At 48.1% G+C, this 13,625-nt stretch overlaps 6 protein-coding genes across 6 annotated transcripts; 4 read left to right on the top strand and 2 right to left on the bottom strand.

Annotated features, from left to right (window-relative positions):
* Positions 1-278: 278 nt before the first annotated feature.
* FVEG_01610 (hypothetical protein) lies at positions 279-2,023 on the top strand (the record flags this gene model as incomplete). Its single annotated transcript, XM_018888613.1, has 1 exon — positions 279-2,023. The coding sequence occupies one exon, from the start codon at positions 279-281 to the stop codon at positions 1,683-1,685; it is 1,407 nt and encodes a 468-aa protein (XP_018744578.1). The 3' UTR covers positions 1,686-2,023.
* A 179-nt stretch (positions 2,024-2,202) lies between these two features.
* FVEG_01611 (benzoate 4-monooxygenase) lies at positions 2,203-3,872 on the top strand (the record flags this gene model as incomplete). The annotated part of the gene is made up of 4 exons (XM_018888614.1): positions 2,203-2,507; positions 2,559-2,788; positions 2,836-2,889; positions 2,938-3,872. 4 exons carry the CDS (start codon positions 2,203-2,205, stop codon positions 3,870-3,872), a joined length of 1,524 nt encoding a protein of 507 aa, XP_018744579.1.
* A 35-nt stretch (positions 3,873-3,907) lies between these two features.
* Positions 3,908-5,126, bottom strand: FVEG_01612 (hypothetical protein). The gene has a single exon (XM_018888615.1). It carries the CDS (start codon positions 5,096-5,098, stop codon positions 4,010-4,012), a length of 1,089 nt encoding a protein of 362 aa, XP_018744580.1. The 5' UTR covers positions 5,099-5,126; the 3' UTR covers positions 3,908-4,009.
* Positions 5,127-5,558: 432 nt separating this feature from the next.
* Positions 5,559-7,280, bottom strand: FVEG_01613 (cytochrome P450 oxidoreductase; the record flags this gene model as incomplete). Its single annotated transcript, XM_018888616.1, has 3 exons — positions 5,559-5,752; positions 5,802-6,975; positions 7,025-7,280. The coding sequence occupies 3 exons, from the start codon at positions 7,278-7,280 to the stop codon at positions 5,584-5,586; spliced, it is 1,599 nt and encodes a 532-aa protein (XP_018744581.1). The 3' UTR covers positions 5,559-5,583.
* A 1,910-nt stretch (positions 7,281-9,190) lies between these two features.
* On the top strand, positions 9,191-10,487 carry FVEG_01614 (tyrosinase; the record flags this gene model as incomplete). The annotated part of the gene is made up of 4 exons (XM_018888617.1): positions 9,191-9,381; positions 9,431-9,593; positions 9,645-9,731; positions 9,780-10,487. The coding sequence occupies 4 exons, from the start codon at positions 9,191-9,193 to the stop codon at positions 10,485-10,487; spliced, it is 1,149 nt and encodes a 382-aa protein (XP_018744582.1).
* Positions 10,488-11,046: 559 nt separating this feature from the next.
* On the top strand, positions 11,047-12,875 carry FVEG_01615 (hypothetical protein; the record flags this gene model as incomplete). Its single annotated transcript, XM_018888618.1, has 6 exons — positions 11,047-11,176; positions 11,229-11,712; positions 11,833-11,864; positions 11,919-12,096; positions 12,159-12,231; positions 12,288-12,875. 6 exons carry the CDS (start codon positions 11,047-11,049, stop codon positions 12,873-12,875), a joined length of 1,485 nt encoding a protein of 494 aa, XP_018744583.1.
* Positions 12,876-13,625: the final 750 nt, after the last annotated feature.

Below are 13,625 nucleotides of genomic sequence, written 5' to 3'. Positions count from 1 at the left end.
TTCTGGTTCATAAAAAGGGCATGGCACGACAATATCTAACGTACCGGCTCCTCGGAAGTTCTGCCTAATTGAGCAACTCATTCTGGGGGGGTCATTCAACTGTCAAGGGCTAACAGCCAAGGGTCGACCAACAGTATCGAATGCCGGTTTATCGTAGTCAATGTAACATAAAAACACACAATCGTGCTAATATCTTCAGTGCCCCAGATTTCTCACAACTCTTACTTTCTTTGGGAATTGTTCATCTCCCGAGTTTGAACCATATTACCTCTACTAACATGACGTCCACCTTGAGTGATATCCCTGTGCTGACAGTCATTGAGCGTGTTGGCCCCAGAGGCTATCTTCGCTATGTCTTTCCAATGCGGTTGTCAGATGATACCTCTCCCGAAAGGGCCATGGAGGTTCTGAAAGGGGGCTATAAAGCTGCCTGCCACAGAATTGGCTCCATGGCTTCAGAGGCAGTACCCGATCTCGAAGCAGAGCAGGCGAATGTACTGAAGCTGCAGAAATTACCCGAGAATTCGATCGGGCACATGGCTTTCAAAGATTTGCGAGACTCGGAGAAATATGAATGGACTTACGAAGACCTCAAAAATAAGCACTTCCCCGTCTCAGCATTCGATGCTGACCTTCTTATGCCTGGCCCTCTATGGCCTCAACCAGGAAAGCCTGTGCACATTTCTCTAGCACAGGCCAACTTCATTCGTGGCGGCGTAATCATTGGGTGGTGTGTTTTTCATATAGTTGGAGATGCAACTACCTATCTCACCTGGACCAAAGTCTGGGCCGAAGAGTGTCGCCGCATCCAGGGACTTGAGTTTTCAAGTCCAGTTGTTATCGATGATGCTATGCTTGCCGACAGGGCGCTTGTCACTAGACCTTCTGGCCGCAACAAAGGTCGCCCAGAGGATCACCCGGAGTATACGATCCTACCCATTACGCCAACGGGTGCATCTCCCGCGATGCTGAGCACGACGTTCCGAGGGCAGGTATTTTACTTTTCTCCATCGGCGCTTGCGTTTCTCAAAGCTGAAGCTTCACCAGATCGTGCGACAAGACCAACAGACCAGCAATGGATCTCTACCAACGATGCCTTTTCAGCTCTCATGTGGCGCACCGCAGTGGCCGTTCAAGCACCAATCGACAGCCTCGAGGACAGTGAGAGTCCACAGTCTGTCTTCAACATTGCCGTGGATGGCCGAAAACGTACAGACCCTGCAGTTCACCCCAAGACTCTAGGCTGTTTTCTCCAGTACATCTCCGTCTCAGCGCCGATCCGCGATATCCTGACTACGCTGAGCCTTGCAGATCTTGCAGTGCTTATACGCAAGGAGGTGAATCTGCGCCTAAACGATCAATTCACAGATGATGTTGTGACCCTTATCGATCAGTTGGAAGATGTGACCAGGCTAGTTCCAACGGCCTTCTTGGACGTGCTGGGGAAATCATCTGTACAAACGTCATGGGCTGAGTTTGACCTGGCAACTGTGGAATGGGGGCCGTTATTGGGAGATAGGATTGAGGCAATTCGATGCCCTAATACAGGCATTCTGCCTGGTTGCCATGTTGTTCTACCGACCTTGCCAGATGGTGGTGTTGAGGTGGTGATCGGCACTGAGGGCAAGCTGTTGCAAAAGGTTCTTGATGATCCACTCTGGATGAGGTTTGCTGTGCCAAGATAGTCATGATGCTCACAGTCGAGACCCGACTTCCGTGTCCATTTACCGACAAGTTCCGCGGAACAGGAGCCAATCGGATGCACCCAATTGCCGAACTTCGATCAGCGGCTCAAATGACGAAGAGAAGCAGAGCCAAGGAAATTCGCCTTGTGGACTGGGCTTTATGGAAACAATTGAGAGATGAGTCTATCTAATGGTATCAAAACAGAATATCTACATAGTCATCAATTATTTATAGATGGTTCCAGGATAATATCGCTGTCCCGTGACCAAGATCTGTCCAATGGCATACCAGAAAAGCCGTAATCGACCAATCACAAGCCATACAATTGAAGTGCCGAGGAGCAAACCATACTACTCCTCAAAGGGAAAGGCTTCCTCGGAGCTCATCAACACTCGCATCTGGGGTAAATCCGGGGCATTCTACTATCAATTATATCTTGATACAAATACTCACCTCCTACTCCCCAAGCATCCCTACCTCACCCTCCAATATCTCTCCGGTCAAAGTGTCACAATCATGGCTCTCACAGAACTCTTGATCTCTCCCTGGGCACCTCTCGCCCTCGCCGTGGCTCTAGTAGCATGGTACATCCTCCCATGGATCAGCAACTCCAACCTTCGCGGCATTCCCGCCCCCTTCCTAGCACAGTTCTCGAATCTTTGGTTACTCTCTACATGTCGTCGTGGAAAGCGCTACGAGATTGTTGATCAGGTCCATAAGAAGCTGGGTGTTTTGGTTCGCATTGCGCCGAACCATGTTAGTGTTGCTGATGCAGATGCTATCAACACCATTTATGGTCATGGAAATGGTTTCCTGAAGGCGTGAGTTTAATCTCTTATAATGATATCAGGGACGTAGAGCTAACGAATTAGTGACTTTTATGATACCTTTGTCTCTATCCGTCGAGGCCTTTTCAACACTCGTGACAGAGCTGAGCACTCTCGCAAGAGAAAGATCGTGTCGCATACTTTTGCGCCCAAGTCTGTTTTGGAGTTTGAGCCTTATATCCGCCAGAATCTCGATATCTTTATCAACCAGTGGGATCGCATCGCTAGCAACAAGGAAGCTGATGGCTATGGAAGCGTTGACTGCCTCAACTGGTGTAAGTAATCATCAAGCCTAGTTTCTGATCATATTAACATTTTGAAGTCAACTTTCTTGCTTTCGACATCATCGCTGATCTCGCGTTTGGCAAGCCCTTCGGTAAGTCCAAACAAGCACACTTGATTTGCATAAAGCTAACATTACCAGGCATGCTCTCAACTGGTGCCGACATCGCTGAAGTCAAAGTCTCCCCCACCAGTCCCACCATCTACGCCCCAGCCGTCGAGATCATGAACCGCCGCGGCGAAGTCTCCGCCACCCTCGGCTGCCTCCCCCAACTCAAGCCCTACGCCAAGTATCTCCCCGACCCCTTCTTCAGCCAAGGTCTCCAAGCCGTCGAGAACCTCGCCGGCATCGCCATCGCCCGCGTCAGCGAGCGTCTCGAGCGCGGCGGCGATTCCACCCGTAAGGATCTCCTCGCTCGTCTCATGCAGGGCCGCGATGAGAAGGGCGAGCCTCTTGGCCGTGATGAACTCACCGCTGAAGCACTTACCCAACTCATCGCTGGAAGTGATACTACTTCTAACTCTTCTTGTGCGCTGCTGTATCATGTTGTTAGAACACCTGGGGTTATGCAGAAGCTTTATGAGGAGATTTCCGCTGTTGTTCCTGAGGACGTTGCTATTCCGGATTACGAATCTGTTAAGCATCTTCCCTATCTTGGACACTGCATCAACGAGACGCTGCGCATTCACTCCCCCTCTGGTATTGGTCTGCCCCGCGAGATTCCCCCCAACCACAAGGGCGTTACCCTCCACGGACGATACTTTGGCCCTGGCACTGTTCTCAGCGTTCCTACTTATACGATCCACCACTCTACAGAAATCTGGGGTCCTGACGCTGATGAGTTCAAGCCTGAGCGTTGGGAGAGCTTGACTGATAAGCAGAAGAATGCTTTCATCCCCTTTAGTTATGGACCTAGATCTTGTGTTGGAAGAAACTTGGCTGAGATGCAGATGAGACTTATCGCTGCTACTTGGATTAAGCGGTATGATGTTCGTTTGAGACAGGATATCATGGAGACTCGGGAGGGATTCTTGAGGAAGCCTATGGGTCTGGATGTTGGATTGGCGCGACGATGAGGGAATAGAAAAGGAGAAATTTGCATGTAAAACATAGGCGCAGCGGATCGAAATGATATTTATGACTTCATACACAAGTAGCCGATCGGGTTGGAAATCGAACTATAGCTCTATTGTTGATTGTACCGTTCAAGATCTCATTCCATAGGTCCGTTGCCAATCGGTCGGATAAGCAGCCATATCACCTTTCTCACACTCTCCTCTTCCTTATCATCCTTCCGTCTATCCTTATCAACCTTCTTCATTTCCTTTTCATATTCTCTCTCACACTTCCCCCTCTCCCTATCCAATTTCTTCAACTCCCTCTCCAATTTGCGGGGCTCATCTGCATGCTTCCGATGAACTTTTGCGAGATCCTCTTCTATTTTTCGCATATCCTTCTCATAGTCCTCACGAGCCTTTCTTGAATCCTCAGTCCAATCCTTATGCGCCTTGGCTCTATCTTTGGTCATTTTCTTCTCCTCTTTCTTTCGCTGCCGTTCACTCGTTGAAGCATGCATCTTACTTACAAAGTTATCCGGCACATGCAACTCAGGTAAGGGTGTAAGGTCCAGTGGTGCAATCCACGGCTCAAGGGCTTGAAGTCTGCGTTGCTGTACCGTGATCGGAGATTGAGCCGAAACATCTTCCAATGGTCCGAGAATCATGCTGTTCTTCTCGATCTTACCCTCTTGGTTGAGGATGGGCATCCGAGCATATTGAGCAACGACATCCAGCTTCGCAAACTCAGCCTTGAGACCTCGAGGCATAAAGAGTTCTTTGTTTGCCGTGCTGAGGCAAATCTCACTTCGAGATTTACTGATAGCGTACGTCGAAAGAGTAGCTGCCGCATTGACCGAGTTACCGACGATTTGTGCGGTGTGCAGTGGTATCATTGATACAATACTGCCGGCCAATCCTAGTATCTGGACTGGTGGGCTAGCGACGGTAGCACGGTTGAGGTCATCGAGAAATCTGAGGAAGACTTCCCGAGGAAGATGATATTGGTTTTCGAGGACGGGTGGGAAGGCTCGTAGGAAGGGAGAGCCGAGTTTGGAGCTTGTTGCGGGAATAGCGATGGGTTTCTCTGATGGATGGAGTGTAGGTTGCTCAAGTGTTCGGAAAGTTAAAGTATGAGGTTGGCTTGCCCCTGAGAATGTTGGTGCTGAAGTAGTTGCTCCTAGGCTGGTGTATGGTGGAGGCGCATCAGGATATGAGTAACTACCGGTATCCATCTTTGAAACCATGTTAAGAACGACAAGAATGATTGTGTTTACTACAATACTGATCAATGGTGACTGCTCAAGTGCGAGAGTTTATATATTAAGCAAGTCTACCTAGATCTTCTCACAGCTCGGTGAGAGCTAACCCGGAATACGTTAGTCATTCGAGCCGGAGGCCTGGAGGCATAAGCTTGAGCAAATCGTCAGATTGGATTGGCTTGTGCCTCACAGGGAACTCCATCCGAAATTCCCTTTATGTATTAGGAACAAAGTATCATATCTCTAAAAGGCCGTCTCGGCACTTTCGGCAGCTGATCATCGGCAGCGTCGTCGATCCAAATTGATTAGCGATAAAATAGCGACAACTACAAGTGGCTGTGAAGCTTCGGCATACCCACCTTGGTATTTTCAACACAACCAGGCTAGTACGTATCGGGTAGGATAGCGCGAGGTACGGACTAGAGCAACCATACATGATAAAGTACTTCTTATTAGGCCGAGAGAATAATCTAGCTCTCGATGATTACTCTGACTCCCTTGCTTCCACTCTCCGTCATCGGAACGAACATGTCATGGTCATAGCGAACATCCTTCTCCGTCGTCTCGTATAGACGCATGCAGGGCATTACCCTTAGAACCAGAGCAGCAAGAGAGAGGTACAGCTCGCATAATGCGAGACTAAGAGTATGTTAGTAGAATTCACAGTTGAAAGAATAGTGTATCTTACTTTTTACCAAGACATCCACGGCTGCCCTTCGAAAACGCAATCATTGACTTCTCCAGATCTTTTCTGATCTTGTTATCCTCGTCGATCCATCGCTCAGGAGCAAAGGTGTAAGAGTCTGGGAAGACGGACTCATCGTGATGTGCGATAGCCGCCGACATCCCGATCGCATATCCTCGAGGCAGTACTAAGGTTGTTGGCTTCTTGTTAAATTCTCCCCGGTAAACAAGGTCTTCTGCCGTCGGCACGCGAGCCGTGCGGCTAGAGACGCCGTATGATAGACGCAGGCCCTCATTGATGACCGCCCCAAGATACGGAAGCTGTTCCAGTGTCGTCCAAGAAGGCAAATGGCAGGGGTCATCGACAACTTGCTTCAATTCATCTTGCAACTTAGCAAGCGTCTCGGGCTGTGATAAAAGAAAGTATGTAATCACAGCCAACGCCCAGCTGGTAGTCTCAGTTCCAGCGTTAACAATAGTAACAGCCTCCTCGACAAGACGATCCTGCTTCTTCTCACTATCATGAAGCTCAGATTGAAGCAGATCAGCGAAAATTGTCGGCCGATCATAAACAATACCTGCATCGAGTTCATTCTTCGTTTTCTGGACACGAGACGGAATGTCGATTTGTAAGGTTCGAATAAGAAGCGCAATATCAGTCGGAAGAATGTTGACAAAATACTTACCTAGCTTAACGCTAGAGACAAGGATAGGAAAGAAGCGAAAGAAGAACACTGGCTTGAGAACCGCGAGAGTAGCTTCACGATAGTTGGGCTGCCACTGACTTCGCGATAACAATCCAAAAGCTTCGCCGAAACAATAGCTTGAAATGGCATCAGAGGTAAAGCAACTGTATGCGTGCGCAATCTCAAAAGGCTTGCGGTCTTTTTCATCCTTGTTCTCGGCCAGAAGTTTGTTGCACAGCTTTTGCGCCAGGTCGTGGACTTCTTGTTCAAGACGTGCAATCATGGCTCGCGAGAAGAACTTGGCGACGGGTGCACGTCTGGCGCGATGGATATCGTGATCGGGGGTTCCAAAGGCGTTTCCTGTGCCAGCTGCTGAGCCATTTACTTGATGGAAGGGCTTATCGCGTTTGCGACCGCCGACGGCGTAGATCTCATCCGAGAACGACATGTCAGCGCAATGCAGCTCATTGGGATTGATGCGGACAATGGGGCCTAGGATTTCATTAAAATCTGTCGTGTCGATTTCCTGAGATGCACCTACCATATTTCTCGTGCATCTGCTTGATAGCATGGGTATAGCGGCCGACGAGGATGACATCGTAGTAGAATTCAGGCAGATACGTAGCAGCGGCGAGTTTCGGACCAGGGATCTTGCTCAGCGGATGAAGAGGCGAGACATTATATAACGCCTGCAAAACTTTAAACACAAACCAACACGATATAAAAGCCACTGTCCAGTCTTGAGCCGTCAGCGACGTTAAAGCGCCATGAATGACTGACCAGCTTGCGTCCGCCATCGTATTTCAAGCTTAACAATATCGCAACGGGGATTGGCGAGAGAACAAGAGGTTTTTTAATAGCGATCGGTCGATTGTTTTGTTTCTCCATCACATGATCAATATCCGTCTGCCCTCTCGCTTGCTCGGAACAATGTAACCCTTGAAACGTTTATTTAGCTGCATGAGGCTATCACCTCCGTCCTTATGGGGCTGAATTCTTCAACGTCGACCCACAGTCCTCCGTGCCAAGGGAACGTGCTTGATCAACCCACTTCTGAAGGGCCTCGTCGTAAGGCTGGCCACTGAGAGTTGATCTTAATATTGGATCTAAGTTCTTAGTTAAATATCACCAGGCTCAAGCCCCAAGCAAAGACTGGGCCGCTCGAATAGGGCCTTGTCTTTCGTACTGATTCAGAATGTCAGGTTTTTGTGCAACTACAGTTATTAAGAACTCCTTATATCCCTAGGAGCAAAATTTCAAGTGAGAATAAAGCTCAATAATAATAAATTTATGACAGAAAAATTGTACCGACTGAGAGACTCAAGGGTTGGTGGGGGTTGCAAGCAGTCTTGAGCGTCCCGGATCTTGCACGGCGCGTTGGGTGATCAGAAAATCACGTCTGAAGATAGAGGACCAGACGCAAGAACTTAAGAGGTAAGCAAACCGGCCCGAGATAACATAACGAAATTGGTCTAGAGGCTTAGATATGTATGCGGCGTTCACACAACTCAAATATGAATATCCATTGTGTGGACCAACTGAAACATACATCCAACCTTTTAGGATTTCAGCAATTCCAGTATTCAAAAACGGGATGAATATAAGCAACTGTAAGGACGCCCCGGGATAAGATGCTCCTTAACTGACCAGGTAGAACTGGTTCTGCATCTCGCTCGCCTGTTGGTTCCAGCTAACCTATAGTCTTAGACCACTTTGGCTGCATATAGTCACTTTTCCCCGACAGTAGTCCTTCTCCAGCAATCCGTCTTGTATCAGAAGAAGAATTCGGAGAACAAATATTTAAGCTTAAATCTTTAAAGCTCCGCATTGCATCGTGAAACGCGCGCTGCATGATTGGTTAGGGATCGCTAGCAACCTGTGCAACCTGTCCATTATTGTTTTGCGGGCTGGTCCTGCGGAGAAACCACAGGTATCAAACAAGTGACTGGAAACAAGATTACATGGGTCCGCAAACCGTGTAAACCGCACGGGGAATCTTGAAGCCTGGGTAGCTTCACGAGTCCAGGCCAAGTAGCAGCTTCTGTCCATCATATGAGCCCCCTGAACAGGCAGACCTATGGTCAGCATTGCAGGGTGGATTACGAGAATTATAGGCAGAAGGCCGTCTAGACGTCAAATCATCTCACTACCCCAAAGTCGGTATAAATTTTCGAATTAGCTGCAGTCCGCCATTGGTTCTAAAATCTTAGACGCATATGTCCAGGGGCATCCGGGTAAATCGCGACCTAACACGTTGCTCGTCAATTGCTTGTGCTTATCAAAGCTCGCGGAATAACTTCCATGATAAGCAGTAAATCCATGCCGAGCAATAAATATCCCATCAACCGGCTCTTCAATGCTATAACCTCAATTGTGCCTGATTAGTATACCTTGTAAGTATGGTGTAGCCTGTCAGACCCTGTGCCCTAGGGCTGCAGAGCCAAGGGCTTGTAAATCTGGTTCCAGCAATGATGGGCGGAATATCGCGGCGCAACACTACGAATCAAGCTTGCTCCGACTTGGCTACAACAAGGGTCCTCGGATTTTGTTCTCATCTTATCATTTATACGGCCATGCACTAATACACCTTTGACCGTATTTTTCTGCTTACTTTTTTATTATAATCTCATTTCGCTGCCCTCTCTTTTCTTGCATTCTTGCCAACGAGGAATTGTGAACACCAGGTACGAGAACGAGCGACAAAACCATGCAGCTGTCTTACGGAATACTCGCTGCTTTACTCAGCGCATCGTCGCTCGTTGCGGCCTCGCCGACTCAATCCGCTAGCGACCTCATGCTAGAGCTTAACGGCAAGGCAACCAGTGCGCTAGAGAATGCCCAGGCACCAACCAGCCGCAAGAAGTGCACAGTCGCTAATGCCGACGTGCGCCGGGATTGGTAAGTTGACCTCCAGGATGCATTGAGCTGGGACTAACAACTGATACAGGAAGGTTCTTTCCAAGAAAGAGAGAAAGGCTTATATCAATGCCGTTCTATGTCTTCGAAAGAAACCTTCCAAAGGGGATCCCTCTTTCGCACCTGGTGCACGCACCAGATATGACGATTTTGTGGCGGTGCATATCAACCAGACTCGCAGCATCCATGCAACAGTTAGTTCTTCTCTTTGTTGAGTAATGATCAATAGCTGACAATTATTAAAGGGAAACTTCTTTACCTGGCATCGCTACTATACTTGGGCTTATGAAAAAGCTCTGCGAGATGAGTGCGGCTACAAGGGCACACAGCCAGTGAGTGAATCTTCTTAACTGCGGAACATAAGCTAATCGCCACTGGAGTACTGGAATTGGTTTGAAACCGGCGACTATGCTACTAACCCCCTCTTTGATGGCTCCGAAACCAGTATGAGCGGCGATGGCGAGTTCTTCAAGCACAACGGCTCTGTTTCTGGTCAAGGAGCTATTTATCTACCAAGCGGTAATGGAGGTGGCTGTATCAAGAAAGGTCCCTTCGCCGGCGCGACCGCTAACCTTGGACCTCCCTCTCCCGGTATGGACGGAATGGAAGCCACCGCTACGCCTCTCGAGTATAACCCTCGGTGTCTCCGTCGAGATCTCGGCCGCTACGCGATCGATAAGTGGATGACTCTTCCCAACTTGTACAATGTTACCCTTGGTGATGCTTCACACAGCATCCAGGTCATGCAGGATGAGTTTCAAGGCCGATTTCCAGATCTGTTCTTGGGCTTGCACGGCGCTGGTCATTTTGCTATTGGTGGTGACTCGTCTGACCTTTACTCTTCGTCTAACGAGCCTATTTTCTTCTTGCATCACGCTATGGTTGACCGTGTCTACTGGATATGGCAGGCTCTGCATCCCAAGCAGGCTCGGGATATTGCTGGTACTATCACTATTGGGAACAGACCTCCTAGTCGGGACGCTTTGAAGTCTGATCCACTGAACATGGGGGTCAATGCAGCTGAGATCACCATCGATGATGCGCTTGACACCTTGGGTGGATCTCCATTCTGTTATATCTATCTCTAAGGGTCAACAGAAAATACGACATTTCACTGCATTCTTGGTAGCAATGAAGTCCGCCCAATGCTCAAGCGACTCGTCCGTCAAGCAAGGACAGATCTAGACTAGTTCAGGAGGTGACAAGAGTAGACCAAGAACTTTATCATTCAGTGAGAACAAGACCCTTCTCAATAGAAGCACGCTAGAACCCCCAGACTCTCCATGGAGTTGGAGTAGAACATCTATCACGCGTCTCCACCCGTCAAACCCGCTCTAGCTTCTACCAGAATGACTTAGCCGACGCCTCAACATTCCTGACATATCGACTATTGACTCAAGTCAGGTCAAGGTCACGCCATTCAAGCGAGTGCTAGACCAACACAATTCTTTTGTTAGAGGCTAGAACTGAACCAGACCGTTGGGACAACTGATCTACTGAAGTTTATGATATACGAGAAAAATATGCCGAACTTCGGAATGCAGACAAGGTAGATCGAATGGGATACTTAATGGGCCTGATGAGGACTTTATTTTAACCTTTGCTTGCTTTGGGAGGCGGAATAGTCTTTGACGCCTGTTATCGAAAATGGTTTCATTCAAGAAAGTTCTGACGCTGCTGTCCATCGGCGCCGCGAGCGCGCTACCAGCGGCTGACAGCAATGGTCGACTTTCGGATTTGATGCTCGATAAGAGAGACCTCTTAGACTCAAGAGCAGGTTCGTAAACCTCTTGCATGACGAAACTCAACTAACAGCCAACCCTTTCTAGTCTGCAAAGCCAATGATCCCAACTACCAAGCCTTCAAGAAAAACAAAGCCAATGGTTCCGCGTTCTGCTCGAACTACATTCAAAGCACCGTGTCAACTACCATCACCCCCGTAGTTCGCAGTACCTCAACGAGAGTTACAGCCATCACGACTACTCGAATCGGTATAAAGACCATCCGAACGACCACCTTTCTCGTGACTGTCACTACTGCGACAAAGACCGATTTGACCACAGTAACTCTGACAAGCACTGCCCTTGTTACTGATCTCACAACAAAGACGCTCACGAACACGGCGACGAGTAGAGTTACAAATACAAAGGCAGTTCAGGTGGCTGTGACGGATGTTGAGCAGGTGACTCAGAGGTTTACGACTGGGTTTACTACGACTGTTACTGTCGATGCTGATGTTACGTTGACAACTGATGTAACCAACGCTGCTACAGTTGATGCTCTGACGACAGTGCCTACCACAATTTTCACTTTGTAAGTACTCACCGAGAATTAACAGCAAGAAGGAGTTTACTAACAGACATACAATTAGGGTTACGTGGGTCTTTATAACTATTCCTTTGAGATATTGTATGTTACTGACAGTCGTGATAGAGCACCAACTCCTACGGTGTATGTTCCTGAAGGTAAGTTCTTCCCCTCTTAGCAACACCACTGAGCCCACACTGACAGTCCCCTAGCGGAGGTTCACTGCAAAGTCATTGGTAATGCAGATGACACCAACTATTGGAGTGGAGGATCCGGTCGGTCAATCGGAAATCCCAGCTTTAGCGTATGCCGAGACTTTTGCTCGAGCGATTCGGAAGCCGTCAGCTTCGGTTTCAACTCGGTCGAGTGCGACTGCTATAATGGCACAGTGTAAGTTATCACTAGTACTGCGCATGGCCTTCGCTTGTTTACAGGACTAACTTTGATAATAGGAGTGCTGCGGTTTCACCAGACGCTTCATCTCCCTGGACATTCTACGACATGCTATGTGGCTCCGCCAATCAGGTAAGTCTCAATATCGAACTTTACATACACTACAAGCAATACTAACTCTACTTGAGCCTTCGCCCTCTAAACGAGCCGTAAAGACGGCTCAGGTTCAAATACCCGATTATCTACCTAGCAAAGCTCCTAGCGCCGTGAGCAGCGCGTGTTCATGCCTCATCGCCAGTCCCTCTGCCCCCACGACCACCACCTTCACCGCCAAAGCCTCCAGGACCATCACAACTACCCAGACCAAAACGAATACCTTCTCTGTCAACAAGCTCAAGACCACGGTCTTTCTGGACCGAAAGACTAGCACATCTATCAGCTCTAGAAAGACCACGAAAACAGGTTCGCAGACAGTGACTCAAACGAATCGAAAGAGCTCCACAGTCACGAAACCTGTTACTGTCACGGTTACAAACTTCAACACTGTCTTGGTGACTAATACTAATGTTGTAGATGCTACGAACTACAATACGGTCTTTGTTACAAATGTTGATACAGTGGCTGAGACGGATTATAACACTGTTATTGTCACGAATGCGGAGGGTTTCACTGTTACCCAGTATTACACCACTGTGCAGACTGATGTGGCCACAAGTGTGATTACACCGGATGCATATACTACGACCAGTGGAACAACAACTATCTGGGGTTCTTAAACTCACTAGCACTTGGCATATATAACTATACTACGACAGAACAATCACTACCTCAGCTGTATTATTCTTTTTATGCACTTGATCATCAGTTCCCAAAAATGCTTTCATTTTCTAATTTCAGCACTTGTCCAAAATGGCAGCCAACGTAGGTAACAGAGTTGTGATCGTTGGTACGTACAAACAGCAATGCTTTAAAGCTCCAGACTAATCTCCAGTGTCAAGATCTGGCTTACCATTTAGAAAAGGCAGCCTCGAAACAACTGACAGCGACCATGGCTGCCGAACTCAAGAACATCGGTGACGGAATCACTATTACTGCTGTATATACCCTGGCTGTGCGGCCACCCGGCTCTCAAGCTTCAGGTCTCGTTACAACATAGAAGAGCGCATCGAAGGGGTGGCCAGTGTCATTAAGACAATAGGCATGAGCCAAACCGTATCTTTCGTGGATTGGAAGGAAGAAGCAATGCCTCGGTGATAAGAAAAGTCTCTCGGTCCTCAATATATTGTCCTGTTCTCCTGCTAATATATAACCGAGGCACAGGCTACCTAGATGTAACATCTAATTACTGTGCGTAAAGAGCTCCAATTTCTTGTATTTGATAAGGTAAACGGTTGATAAGTGCAACTGCGGGCATATCTGAAATCTGTGGCTTGCTGTACCCAGCTGAATTGTTGTCTACACCAGTAAATAAATATCTCTCGATACTGGCAATAGCGTCACCACTATTAATTGTTCCAGGCTTTTGA

This window comes from Fusarium verticillioides, chromosome 6 (assembly GCF_000149555.1).
Source record: "Fusarium verticillioides 7600 chromosome 6, whole genome shotgun sequence".
Lineage (NCBI taxonomy): Eukaryota > Fungi > Ascomycota > Sordariomycetes > Hypocreales > Nectriaceae > Fusarium > Fusarium verticillioides.
Note: the sequence above shows the minus strand (reverse complement) of the source record. Positions and strands in the feature narration are given on the sequence as shown.

What these genes read in the sequence shown, in the direction of transcription:
- FVEG_01612 (XM_018888615.1), bottom strand. Translation starts at nt 5,098, where the DNA reads ATGGTTTCAAAGATGGATACCGGTAGTTACTCATATCCTGATGCGCCT.